Genomic DNA, 13,990 nt, shown 5'->3' on the forward strand with positions numbered 1-13,990 from the left:
GGTAGTGGTAGAGACATTCAGTGATATTTAAGAGACTCTTAGACACATAGCTGAAAGAAAAGAAGAGGGCTGTGTGGAACAGGAGTAGATTGATCTTGAGGCCCTCGTTTGGCACTGACTAGATGGGCCAAAGGGCCTGTTTCCATACTGTATTTTTCTATGACTCTAAAAGGTACATGGAGGCATTTGGCTCTCCATAACCACTGAGATAGGAGCACAAGTTCTCAAGCCAAGCCAGTGCAAACACTTGACAGGTTAGTAGGCAGAGGCGGTGGTGTTGCCCTGTGTATAAGAAATAATATTAAATCATTATAAAGGGATGATATAGGATCGGAAGGTGTAGCGCCTCTATGGGTTGAGTTCAGAAATTGCAAATGTAAAAGGACCCTAATGGCAGTTGTATCCAGGCCTCCAAACAGCAGCCGGGATGTGGATTACAAACTACAGCAGGAGATGGAAAAGCATGTCAGAAGGGCAATGTCATGATAATTGTTGGGGATTTTAACATAAAAGTGGATTGGGGTAACCAGGCGAGTACTGGACCTCAAGAGAGAGAATTTGTAGAATGTCTAAGGGATGGCTTTTTAGAACAGCTTGTTGTTGAGCCCACTGGGCTGTGCTGGATTGGGTGTTGAACAATGATCCGGAGGTGATAAGAGAACTTAAGGTTAAGGAACCCTGAGGGAACAGTGATTACAATATGATCGAGTTCACTTTGAAATTTGAGAAGGAGAAACTAAATTCCAGTGTGTCGGTACTTCAATGGTATAAAGGAAATTACAATGGCATGAGAGGGGAACTGGCGAATGTTGACTGGAAAGGGACACTAGCAGGAAGGACAGCAGATCAGCAATGGCTGGAGTGTCTGCGAAAAATGAGGGAAGTACAAGACAGATATATTCCAAATAAGAAGAAATTTTCGAATAGAAGAGGGACACTACCGTGGCTGACAGGTGAAGTCAGGGCCAAAGTAAAAGCAAAAGAGAGGGCATACAAGGAAGCCAAAGCTAGTGGGAAGACAGAGGATTGGGAAGCTTTTAAAAACTTGCAGAAGGAAACTAAGAAAGTCATTAGGAAGGAAAAGATGAATTATGAAAGGAAACTGGTGACGAATATCAAAGAAGATACTAAAAGCTTTTTTAAGTATATATGATGCTGGAGATATTGTAATGAGAGACACAGAGATGGTAGAGGAACTGAATGCATATCTTGCATCAGTCTTCACAGTGGAAGACATCTGCAGTGTACCAGACATTCAAGAGTGTCAGGAAAGTGCAGTGAAAATTACGACTGAAGAGGTGCTCAGGGAGCTTAATGGTCTGAAGGTGGATAAATCTCCTGGACCTGCTGGAATGCACCCTTAGGTTCTGAAGGAAGTAGCTGGAGAGATTGCGGAGACATTAACAATGATCTTTCAAGAATCGATGGATTCTGGCAGTGTACCGGGTGACTGGAAAGTTGCAAATGTTATTCTGCTATTTAGGAAGGGTGGGAGGCAGCACAAAGGAAACTATGGACCTGTTAGCCTGACATCAATGGTTGGGAAATTGTTGGAATCGATTATTCGGGATGAGATTACGGAATACCTGGAGGCACAAGACAAGATAGACCAAAGCCAGCATGGTTCCCTGAAAGGAAAATCCTGCCTGACTAACCTACTGCAGTTTTTTGAGGAAATTACAAGCAGGGTAGACAAAGGAGATGTGATGTACTTGGATTTTCAGAAGGCCTTTGACAAGGTGCCGCACTGAAGCTGCTCAGCAAGATAAGAGCCCATGGAATTACAGGGAAGTTACTAGCATGGGTGGTCCATTGGCTGCTTGGCAGAAAACAGAGAGTGGGAATAACGGGATCTTATTCTGGCTGGCTGCTGGTTACCAGTGGAGTTCCACAGGGGTCGGTGTTGGGACCGCTGTTTTTTACGATGTATGTCGATGATTTGGACTATGGGATTAATGGATTTGTGGCTAAATTTGCCGATGATACAAAGATAGGTGGAGGAGCGGGTAGTGTTGAACAGAGAGCCTGCAGAGAGACTTAGACAGTTTAGGGGAATGGGCAAAGAAGTGGCAAATGAAACACAATGTTGGAAAGTGTATGGTCATGCACTTTGGGGGAAGAAATAAATGGGCAGACTATTATTTAGATGGGGAGAGAATTCAAAATGCAGAGATTCAAATGGACTTGGGAGTCCTTGTGCAAAATACCCCAAACATTAACCTCCAGGTTGAGTCGGTGGTGAAGAAGACAAATGTAATGTTGGCATTCATTTCTAGAGGTATCGAATATAAGAGCAGGGATGTGATGTTGAGGCTCTAAAAGGCACTTGTGAGACCACACTCGGAGTATTGTGTGCATTTTTGGGCTCCTTATTTTAGAAAGGAGAGGGTTCAGAGAAGATTCACAAGAATGATTCCAGGGATGAAAGTGTTACCGTATAAGGAACGCCTGGCAGCTGTTAGGCTGTATTCCCTGGAGTTCAGGAGAATGAAGGGGAATCGCATAGAAATATTCCAAGTGTTAAGAAGCCTGAAGAGATTAGATATGGTAAAGTTATTTCCCATGGTAGGGGAGTGTAGGACAAGAAGGCGTGTCTTCAGGATTGAAGGATGTCCATTCAGAACAGTGCTGTGGAGAAATTACTTTAGCCAGAGGGTGGTAAATGTGTGGAATTTGTTGCCATGAGCAGCTGTGGAGGCCAAGTCATTGGGTGCATTTAAGACAGAGATAGATAGGTTCTTGATTAGCCAGGGCATCAAAGGGTATGGGGAGAAGGCAGGGCAGTGGGGATGACTGGAAGAATTGGATCAACCCATGATTGAATGATGGAGCAGACTCGATGGGTCGAATGGCCTACTTCTGCTCCTATATCTTATGATCTTATGGTCTAAACTCTACATCACCTGACTAGAAATGGTTTGTAAAGGAGCACATATTTGATGATCATGAGTAGGAATGTTTAATTTTCAGATGTGAATGTGAGCTGTGAAAATTGATCCTTTCTTTCTGTACAGTTGCTTGGTAATAAACAACAGCGCCTCTTTCACCTCAGACGGTTAAAGAAGGTTGGTATGGGTCCACCAAGTCCTAAGAACTTTCTATAGGGACACAGATGAGAACATCCTGACTAACTGCATCACTACCTCGTATGGGATCCTACTTCCCTCAATCGCAGGACTCTGCAGAGAGTGGTGTGGACAGCCCACCGCATCTGTAGTTGTGAACTTCCCACTACTCAGGACATTTACAAAGACGTATGTAAAAAGGGCCCGAAGGATCATTGGTGACCCGAGTCACCCCAACCACAAACTATTCCAGTTGCTACTATCTAGAAAACAGTACCACAGCGTAAAAGCCAGGACCAGCAGGCTCCAGGACAGCTTCTTCCACCAGGCCACTAGACTGCTTAATTCATGCTGGCAGAACTGTATTTCTATGTTATATTGACTGTTCATATTTAAACATCTTGTTACTGTCCTGTTGTACATACTATTTATTATAAATTACTATAAATTGCACATTTAAATGGAGATGTAACGTAAAGATTTTTACTCCTCGTGTATATGAAGGAAGTAGGTAATAAAGTCGATTCAGTTCAATTCAGATCAGTAACAAGCCCCTTTCCGTAAGACCGTAGGAGCAGAATTAGACCATTCAGCCCAAGCTCGTTGTTCTTGCTCCACCATTCCATCATGGCTGATTTATTTTCCCTCTCAAACCCATTCTCCTGCCTTCCCTCCGTAACCTTTGACGCCCTGACTAATCAAGAACCAATCAACCTCTGCTTTAAATATACCCAGTGGCTTGGCCTGCACAGCTGCCTGTGGCAATTACCACTCTCTAGCTAAAGTAGCAGACCCAACACCGACCCCAGCAGGACACTACTAGTCCCCAACGATCAACCAGAAAGGCCCCCCTTTATTCCCACATTGCTTCTACCAATCAGCCAATCTTCCATCCACGCTAGTATCTTTCTTGTAACACCATAGGCCTCTACTAGCCTCATGTGCAGCATCTTGTCAAAGGACTTCTGAAAATCCAAGAAAATAACATCCACTGCTTGTCCTTTGTTTCAAAGTATTCCAACAGATTTGTCAGGCAAGATTATTCCTTCAGGAAACCATGCTGACTTCTTCATGGTCTCCTGTGACATTAAAGTTCAGAGTTCGAAGGTAAATGTGTTATCAAGGTACATCAATGTCACCATATGCTATCCTGAGATTCACTTTTTTGCCAGCAATTACAGTAGAACAAAGAAATACGATAGAATCAATGAAAAACTGGACACGTCAAAGACAGACAAACAATCAATATGTAAAAAAACAAGGAGTGTCAATGCAAAAAGAAAAAAATAAAATAATAATAATAAAGAAATAGGCAACAAATATTGAGAGCATCAATTCCTTGAAAGTGAGTCCATAGGTTGTTGAATCTGTTCCAAGTTGGGTTCAGTGGAGTTATGCCCTGTGGTTGAACAGCTTGATAGCTGAGGGGTAATAACTATTGCTGAACCTGGGGGTGAGATCCTGAGGCTCCTGTAATGACAGCAGTTAGAGAGTGCATGGCCTGGATTGTGGGGGTTCTTGATGATGGGAGGCTGCTTGTAGATGTGCTTGATGATGGAGAGGGTTTTACCTGTGATGGATTGGGCTATATCCATTATTTTTTGTTGAATTTTCCATTCAAGGGCATTGGTGTTTCCACATCAGGCCGTGATGGAACCAGTCAATATACTCTCCACTGCGCATCTATAGAAGTTCATTGAAGTTTTGGATGCCATACTGAATCTTCTCAAACTTCTGAGGAAGTAGACGTCTTATACCCATAACCCCAATGAGCATGGTTGCTTGTGAATATCCTCAGCTGCATATTGTAGATGTTGACGGCGCACTAACAATGAAATATTACAGTCACACTGTAATATAAGAAAACTTCCAGTGTTAATTTTGTGACTCTGGATAGAAAGTATATTTGACATGCCAGATATCAAATATGTCTAGAGAATTCTTGTGCCAGTTAAGATAGTAATTTGAACATCATTGCAATGGATCATTTAATAATGGCTGTAATTTGTCTTTTCTATTAAAACAGAAGATTCTGGAATATATTTTCCATCGGTGAAAAAGAATCCAGAAAAGTATTTACTCCGTTGCTCAGAATCAGTGAAAGATTGGCTGAGGAGACTGAAAAATGCTGGGAAAGTGCTGCTGCTGATCACCAGCTCTCACAGTGACTACTGCAGACTGCTCTGTGAGCACATTCTAGGGTGAGTACAGAAACCCAACGTAGCCTAATGATTAGTTCAAAGTACATTTATTGTCAAAGTGTTTGTACCAGATACAAGCTTGAGATTCATCTCCTTACAGGCAGCCACAAAACAAAGAAACACATTAGAATCTACGAAGAACCTCACATAGCAAAGACCGTGAAACATCCAATGTGCGCAAAAAACAAATTGTGCAAACAATTAAAAAAGTAAATAAATACTGCACAGAACATGAAACCGTAGAGTCCCTGAAAATGGTCCACAGCCACTGAGACACGTGCTGATAGCTACAGGCCACAGCTGCAGAGTCAGTTTAATGCTGGGCCGCGTAAAGCCTCATGGAGTAGTGAGCTGAACACTGATTTGTACTTCAGCCTTGGCCTCGGTTAACCTTTTTAATCTAGCTCCATGTTTAAATCTGTTACTTGATTTACTTTTCCTTGTAGATCACTAAGCACTCCCTTCTTCATTCTTTTTTGTTAATGTTATTATTAAATACCTCACATGTTTGCTTCTGCAGAGATCTCCAGATTTGAGTCTCCTCTCTCCTGCTTATATCTTCGGTACAGGATTGTGACCCAGTCACCTTACAATGCTGTAAACATAAAGAAGAGTGGGTAGTGGAGCATATTAAACGGATGTGCTGAATTTTGTTGGAATTGTATCTTCTTTATCATCCACCAGTGATCCATTGAACTCATCCCACTGTTCAAGATGAGCCTAATTCAGTATGTGCTATGGCTAAAATTTGCAGGGCAATTAAGATTCAGATTCATTTATTTATTACGGGGAAGCATACAGTGAAATGTGTCGCTTGTGTTAACAAGCAGGATAGCCTAAAGATGTGAACATTACAAGCAACTAAACAGCAACAGCAAAACAAGCCTCTTTCCTCCCTCTCGCACACCATCCACACAGACACTTTTCCCTCACTCTTTCCCTCCCACACACCCATCCACACAGACACTCTTCCCTCACTCTCTCCCTTCCACACACCCAACCACAAAGACACTCTTCCCTCACTCCCTCCCATATACCCATCCACACACTCTTCCCTCACTCCCTCCCACACACCAATCCACAGACACTCTCTTCCCTCACTCCCTCACTCCCACACACCCATCCACACAGACACTCTTCCCTCACTCTCTCCCTCCCACACACCCATCCACACAGACACTCTTCCCTCACTCTCTCCCTTCCACACACCCATCCACAAAGACACTCTTCCCTCACTCCCTTCCATATACCCATCCACACACTCTTCCCTCACTCCCTCCCACACACCAATCCACATAGACACTCTTCTCTCACTCCCTCACTCCCACACACACATCCACAAAGACACTCTTCCTTCACTCTCTCCCTTCCACTCACCCATCCACACAGACACTCTTCCCTCACTCCCTCCCATATACCCATCCACACACTCTTCCCTCACTCTCTCCCTCCCACACACCAATCCACACAGACACGCTTCCCTCACTCTCTCCCTCCCACACACCCATCCACACAGACACTCTTCTCTCACTCCCTCCCATATACCCATCCACACACTCTTCCCTCACTCTATCCCTCCCACACACCCATCCACATAGACACTTCCCTCACTCACTCCTTCCATCCCACACATCCGTGCACACAGACAGTCTTCCAAACCCAGGACACTCCTTTGGGCCTCCAACACTGACTAATTGTCTTTGTACTTAACTATCACCAATACAGTATAGTCAATAATGGAATTTTCATTACAATTTCTTTATTTCTGTTCCTTTCACATTAAAAAAGACTTTTAAATTATGAAATATAATGCCATGCTTTGAGTAGAACTTTGCAACCTACGTTTTTGCCAGCCAATGTTGATAACAGTATCTCCACTTCCCCACTTAAAGTCATCTTGTTATCTCCAACTATTCCATATGGCATTCATCAAGAGAATAAGCAATATGGCATTCATCAAGAGAAAAGCAATAAGACAATTTTAAAATTGGAATTATTCAGAGGTTAATTTAATTTTCCTGTTTCAGATCAGACTCTCACTCAATGTTGCCCAGACACCAAATTTGATTCCTTCAGGCAAGCAGTTGGTTCACGTCACATCAGTGTAGCTGATGTTGTTGAAAAATAAAAAACCTTTGACTTCAATCACTTTCCCAGATGACATGGGCTATTAACCAGCTATTAGCCAGTTTTTAGGAAGTAGTTCCTCACAGGTCTATGCTTAATTGTCAGTCAGAGAAGTTGCAAGAATTCTTAATGTAGGAACAATCATTGCAACGTCTGCAAGAGGTTTGTATGGGCTTCCTGTGAGTGTGTATGTTTTCTCCAGGTGTTCCAATTTCCTCCCACAGTACAAAGACAAAGGTTATATGTTAATTGGTCATTGGAAATTGTCCTGTGATTCGGCTCGGGCTTAATAGGTGGGTTTCTGAGCAGTGTGACTCATTGGGCCAGAAAGGCTTGTTCCGTATTGTATGTCTCAATAAATAAATCTTTAGAGTGAAACCGGAGCACCCAGAGGAAAGCACATGGTCACGGCGAGAACATACAAACTCCTTGCATACAGCAGTGGGAATGAACCCAAAATCACACACTAAATCCTTCTATTCCCCAGTGTGCCCTCTTACATCTTCTCACTTGCCTATCACCTCTCCCTGGGTCCCTTCCTTCCCTTTCTCCAATGGTCCACTCTCTTCCCATATCATATTCCTTTCTCTCCAATCCTTTACCTTTCCCACCTACCTGTCTTCACTTATGACTTTCTAGTTATCCTCCCTCCCCTTCCCCCACCTTTTTATTCTGGTGCCTTTCCCCTTTCCATTTGTGAAAAAGGGTCTCAGCTGATAGAGGTGTATAAGATGATGAGAGGCATTGATTGTGTAGATAGTCAGAGGCTTTTTCCCAGGGTTGAAATGGTTGCCACAAGAGGACACAGATTTAAGGTGCTGGGAGTAGGTACAGAGGATATGTCAGGAGTAAGTTTTTTACACAGAATGGTGAGTGCATGGAATGGGCTGCTGGCAACAGTGGTGGAGGCGGATACAATAGGGTCTTTTAAGAGTCATTTGGATAGGTACATGGAGCTTAGAAAAATAGAGGGCTATGGATAAGCCTGGTAATTTCTAAGGTAGAGAATGTTCGGCACAACTTTGTGGGCTGAAGGGCCTGTATTGTGCTGTAGGTTTTCTATGTTTCTATGAAACGTCAACTGTTTGCTCTTTTCCACAGATGCTGCCTGACCTGTGGTGTTTCTTCAGCATTTTGTGTGTGTTGTTAAATGTTGGCGGTCAGGTCAGAAGTATGGAGGGTAATAAACAGTCGACATTTCGGGCTGGGAGCCCTCTTCAGGGTCCTGATGCAGTATATTCCCTTACACAATAGTAATTTCTGCCATGTTCTTCCCCAATGTCCTGTCATAAATTTGCTGGATGATTGGCAGAGTCCCAGGAGAAATGATGTAAATGACGAACCATACCATTTTTCGAACGCTTTCCTGTTCTGCACCTGTGGTACCATGGAAATTTATTCTGATATTTGTAATGTAGTTGGACAGATTACAGCATTTCCCCAGGGTTTCTGCCACTCTTCCACAAAATTGTACTGAGAGAGCAAATGAATCATTAAGATATTTCTGTTTATGAAAGAATGCTTAGTAAAGTTTTGTTTCTTGGAAAGGGAAAAACCTTGAAATCATCTTTTGTTTCAGGATTATACTTTTCATTGCAATACTTGTCTTTATTCTTTGTGACCCACTAAACAAACCAATTTGCAAAGCCTTTGTTTAAAGTTTCGGCTCCTTTCAGTTCACTAATTTCCATCCTTGAGCTGTATGCCTCCCTAATCCATCAGATGCATGTCCAGTGAAACCTGTCAGTTTCTGTTTCTGCTGTGTGCCTCCTGAAGGGGGGATATCGCATTGTATTGCAATGAGTAATGTATGGAACAGGAGTGATTTCAGAGAAATGTCGATGATGTGAAGTGCAGATGTTTCACAGCCATCGCAGTTATTACAGCCAAAGTTGAATGATCTGTTTTTATTGGTAAAAATTTTGGATACTCAGCCAGTGATTGCATTTGTGAACAATGCATACCGTATAGGAGGATGTGGCACATTAATCCATCCCGCCTGTTTTTAACATAGTTGCACCATTCTAGTATTACAGTATATCTAGTCATTATTGATGTGCAATCTAATTGTAACGTGAACAAAGACACTGAAGCTAGTGGATACAGAAGTGTCTTATTCCACAATGAGCAGCACGCATCATATTGAGACACTCTTGGAGGAAGAGGACTCATGACCCAATATTGCATAACATTTTATAAGCTAAAGATCAAAAGTAACAGTAGGACAATTCTATAGTTACAATGTATCTACAATAATTTTTTTGAATTAGAGATTGTTTTCAAACACCTCATCTTTGCACCCACACTCCAGACACCCAAAGTGAATGTTAATCCCCACTGACACTGGGCCACATTCATGCATATACAGACATCTGAGGTCTAAGTGGAGTGTTTCTTTGTTTGCGATTGACCCTCAACCTGCAGCTCCAGGAAGCTCATTGTTCTGAGCTATATTTTAAATTCAATCTGCTTCCACATTCAAATCTGAGGACTGGCTGCTGTTGAATTTAATATTTGTTATATACCCTAGCTAATGAATACGGCCTAACACTAGTCAATATTCATTGTTCCATTTTCAAGAAGAGCCAAATAACACGTGAAAACCCAACGTATCAGCTCACATTGGCTTCACACAGCTGGAGCTATGCAGGTATGTGTGATAAATACTAGTTTTGCCAAAAATGTCCATGCGCCAAAATTGAATTCAAAAAGGAGCATTACATACAAGCTTTTGAATGTAGGCACAAGAGACCGCTGATGCTGAAATTCTGAGTAACAAGCAATTTGCTGAAGGAACTCAGTAGGTTGAGCAGCATCTGTGAGCACAAAGGAATTGTCAAGATCTGCCCCTTCCCAACCAGTCTCAGTCCTGATATAGAGTTTCAAAGTTCAAAGTAAATTTATTATTGAAGTATGTATCTGTCACCATTCATTTTCTTGCAGACATTCACAGCAGTGAATGGTGGCGAGGTGGAGATACATCTCTACCAAAGGAAGTGTAAACGGCACCTCTTTCCTCTGCTAGCCTCGGGCAAGGTGTAGCACCTGCTTAGCCCACCCGATCAGGGTCACGTGAAAGGGATATGAGAGGATCATAGGACAGGAGGCCCAGGGAGAAAGAAAAGGGGGAGGGGGGAAACCCAGAGGATGGGCAAGGGGTATAGTCAGAGGGACAGAGGGAGAAAAAGGAGGGAGAGAAAAAGAATGTGTGTATATAAATAAATAAATAACAGATGGGGTACGAGGGGGAGGTGGGGCATTAGCAGAAGTTTGAGAAGTCAACGTTCATGCCATCAGGTTGGAGGCTACCCAGACGGAATATAAGGTGTTGTTCCTCCAATCTGAGTGTGGCTTCATCTTTACAGTAGAGGAGGCCGTGGATAGACATGTCAGAATGGGAATGGGACGTGGAATTAAAATGTGTGGCCACTGGGAGATCATGCTTTCTCTGGCGGACAGAGCGTAGGTGTTCAGCAAAACGATCTCCCAGTCTGCGTCGGGTCTCGCCAATATATAGAAGGCCGCATTGGGAGCACCAGACACAGTATATCACCCCAGTCGACTCACAGGTAAAGTGTCACCTAGAAGGACTGTCTGGGGCCCTGAATAGTAGTGAGGGAGGAGGTGTAAGAGCATGTGTGGCACTTGTTCTGCTTACAAGGATAAGTGCCAGGAGGAAGATCAGTGGGGAGAGATGGGGGGAACGAATGGACAAGAGAGTCACGTAGGGAGCGATCCCTGCGGAAAGCAGAGGGGGTGGGGAGGGAAAGATGTGCTTTGTGGTGGGATCCCGTTGGAGGTGGCGGAAGTTACGGAGAATTATATGTTGGACCCGGAGGCTGGTGGTGATAGGTGATGACAAGAGGAACCCTATTCCTAGTGGGGTAGCGGGAGGATGGAGTGAGAGCAGATGTACGTGAAATGGGGGAGATGCGTTTGAGAGCAGAGTTGATGGTGGAGGAAGGGAAGCCCCTTTCTTTAAAAAGGGAAGACATCTCCTTCGTCCTGGAATGATAAGCCTCATCCTGACAGCAGATGGGGCGGAGACGGAGAAATTGCGAGAAGGGGAAGGCATTTTTACAAGAGACAGAGTGAGAAGAGGAATAGTCCAGATAGCTGTGAGAGTCAGTAGGCTTGTAGTAGACATCAGTAGATAAACTGTCTCCAGAGATAGAGGCAGAAAGATCTAGAAAGGGGAGGGAGGTGTCGGAAATGGACCAGGTAAACTTGAGGGCAGGGTGAAAGTTGGAGGCAAAGTTAATGAAGTCAATGAGCTCAGCATGTGTGAAGGAAGCAGTGCCAATGCAGTGGCCGATGTAGTGAAGGAAAAGTTGGGGACGGATACCAGAATAGGTTTGGAACATAGATTGTTCTACAAAGCCAACAGAGAGGCAGGCATAGCTGGGACCCATACGGGTGCCCATGGCTACACCTTTAGTTTGGAGGAAGTGGGAGGAGTCAAAGGAGAAATTATTAAGAGTAACATGAACTACAGTCCGAACCATAAACTGTGTCCATTAAACCTTGCCCAAGACCCAAGACTTCAGCACCAGGTTCCGACAGCATTGAGCGTGGGAGAGAGAGAGAGATCAAATGCAGGGACCTTGCTCCTGGAGCAGCTGATGAGAGCAAGATAGAGACTGGTCACTCGCAGGTAGATGGTTCTGAACAGCCACTTGCCTTCTGCTTTCACTCTTGTTAATTTCAATCTTCCGCAGTGCTTTAATCAGCGAGACGGTGAGAAGTGGAGTCGATCATAGGCATTTAGTGACACGTGACATAAATCTGCAAGCAGATAAATCTACCTGTTTAAGTAGAGAAGAAGCATATTAGTACAGTTGCTGAACTACATGGATGAATTGGTTTGGAAAATAATGGATATAGTAATCCGGAACTTCAAGAGCCAAACAGAGCAGCTCCCATGCTGAGGTCTTCAATGCCACAGTAATGAGATTACTGTGGCATAAATGCTGCGTGATGTGATTTGCTGGAATTTATTGTCCTTGTGAGTAGAATTTTCAATACTTCCCAGAAAAGGTATTTTCATATAAAATTAAGTGTTTCAGTAAATAGGAAACCCATTATCGGTCAACCCTGTTATTGGCGAGTCCAGGGGTGTTAGGTTCGAAGGTCCAACTCATGACCCTGAGGTGAAGTCTGAGGTTGGAAGCCTGATGTCTGTGAGTCCGGGGCCAAGGACTAGGGGCCCAGAGGTGGCCTGTTCTAGCTTGGAGACCTGTCTTTGTGTGTGTGAATTGGCAGCTGGGTGGATGGGAAAAGGGATTGTTTTGCTGTTGTTTTGTTTTTTGATTTGTTGTTTGTGTTGTTCGCTCAATATTGTGGGCAGGCTATGCCGGCAGTGGAATGTGTAGCAACACATTGGTTGTATTATTGTTAATACAAATGACGCATTTCACTGTATGTTTCGATATACATGTGATAAATACATTTGAATCTGATTCCGAACCTGAAACAAGAACAGCCAACAAAGGTGTCCGACTCAGTGATTATGAATCAGAATATCATTAGCATGTCTTGTGAAATTGTTGTTATATGGAGTAGTACATTGCAATACGTAATAATAAAAGCTGTCAATTACAGTACGAGTAAAGTCACTAAATAATTACCATCGGCAAATCACTTGTAGTAACTAAGGAAACAACATATTGTTACACTAAGTTCAAGAGTGCCTACCGTGCTTTCCCACACCCACACTTCAGAAAGTCTGATCACCTGGCTGTTCTTCTACTCCCTGAAGACTGCAGCACCATGAGTGAGGACCAAGAAGTATGGACAAGGGAAACACAGGTATGCTTACAGAACTGGTTTGAATCGATGGACTGGACTGTATTCAGAGATTTCTCTTCAAATCTGGATGAGTATGCCCCAGTTGTTGCTGACTTCATTAAAACCTGTAGGGATGAATGTGTGCCTACGAAAACTTGCACCAAGTAGTTCTTCCCATATTTAACCTAGTACTGAATGTCCATTAAGAATGTTAAAAATCAAAAGTACTGTTCGCCCACTTGAAAACCTCTCCTGAGCTTCATCAAGAAGATTTAATTGTGCAGAGCAGTGGTGCTAGATGGTGGGTAGTTGGGGAGAGGATGTGATGGAAAAGTGTGAGAGGAAGAGAAGTGCAGCATGTCCTGTGAACAGTGAAGATAGCCAGGAAGATTGTGGTGTTCCCTTTCTGACTTCTGCTTCCCTGTGTTATACCCACCCAATATTTGAAGGCCTAGACAGAGTAGACATGGGGATGATGTTTCCAATAGTGGGGGAGTCTCAGATCAGAAGGCAAAGCCTTAGAATAGAAAGATGCCCCTTTTGAACAGAGATGAGGAGGAATTTCTTTAGCCAGAGGGTGGTGAATCTGTGCAATTCATTGCCATGGACACTTGTGGAGGTCAAGTCATTGGATATATTTAAAGTGGAGGATGATAGGTTCTTGATTAGGCATCAGAGGTTACAAGGAGAAGGCAGGAAAATGGGGTTAAGAGGGAAAATTAATCAGCTATGATGGAATGGCAGAGCAGACTCATAATACCATAAACTATAGGAGCAGAAGTAGGCAATTCAGCCTATTGAGTCTGGGCT

The 13,990-nt window shown here is 43.4% G+C and overlaps 1 protein-coding gene across 1 annotated transcript in view; it reads left to right on the forward strand.

Annotated features, from left to right (window-relative positions):
* The window catches only part of nt5dc1 (5'-nucleotidase domain containing 1), a 673,759-nt gene that overhangs the window by 471,481 nt on the left and 188,288 nt on the right, over nucleotides 1-13,990 (forward strand). Inside the window, exon 7 of the mRNA XM_072251620.1 lies at nucleotides 5,092-5,266. Within this exon, the coding sequence (XP_072107721.1) occupies nucleotides 5,092-5,266 (175 nt within the window). The remainder of the gene's footprint in view (nucleotides 1-5,091; nucleotides 5,267-13,990) is intronic.

The sequence above is a fragment of the Mobula birostris genome, chromosome 2, assembly GCF_030028105.1.
Source record: "Mobula birostris isolate sMobBir1 chromosome 2, sMobBir1.hap1, whole genome shotgun sequence".
Taxonomy (NCBI): domain Eukaryota; kingdom Metazoa; phylum Chordata; class Chondrichthyes; order Myliobatiformes; family Myliobatidae; genus Mobula; species Mobula birostris.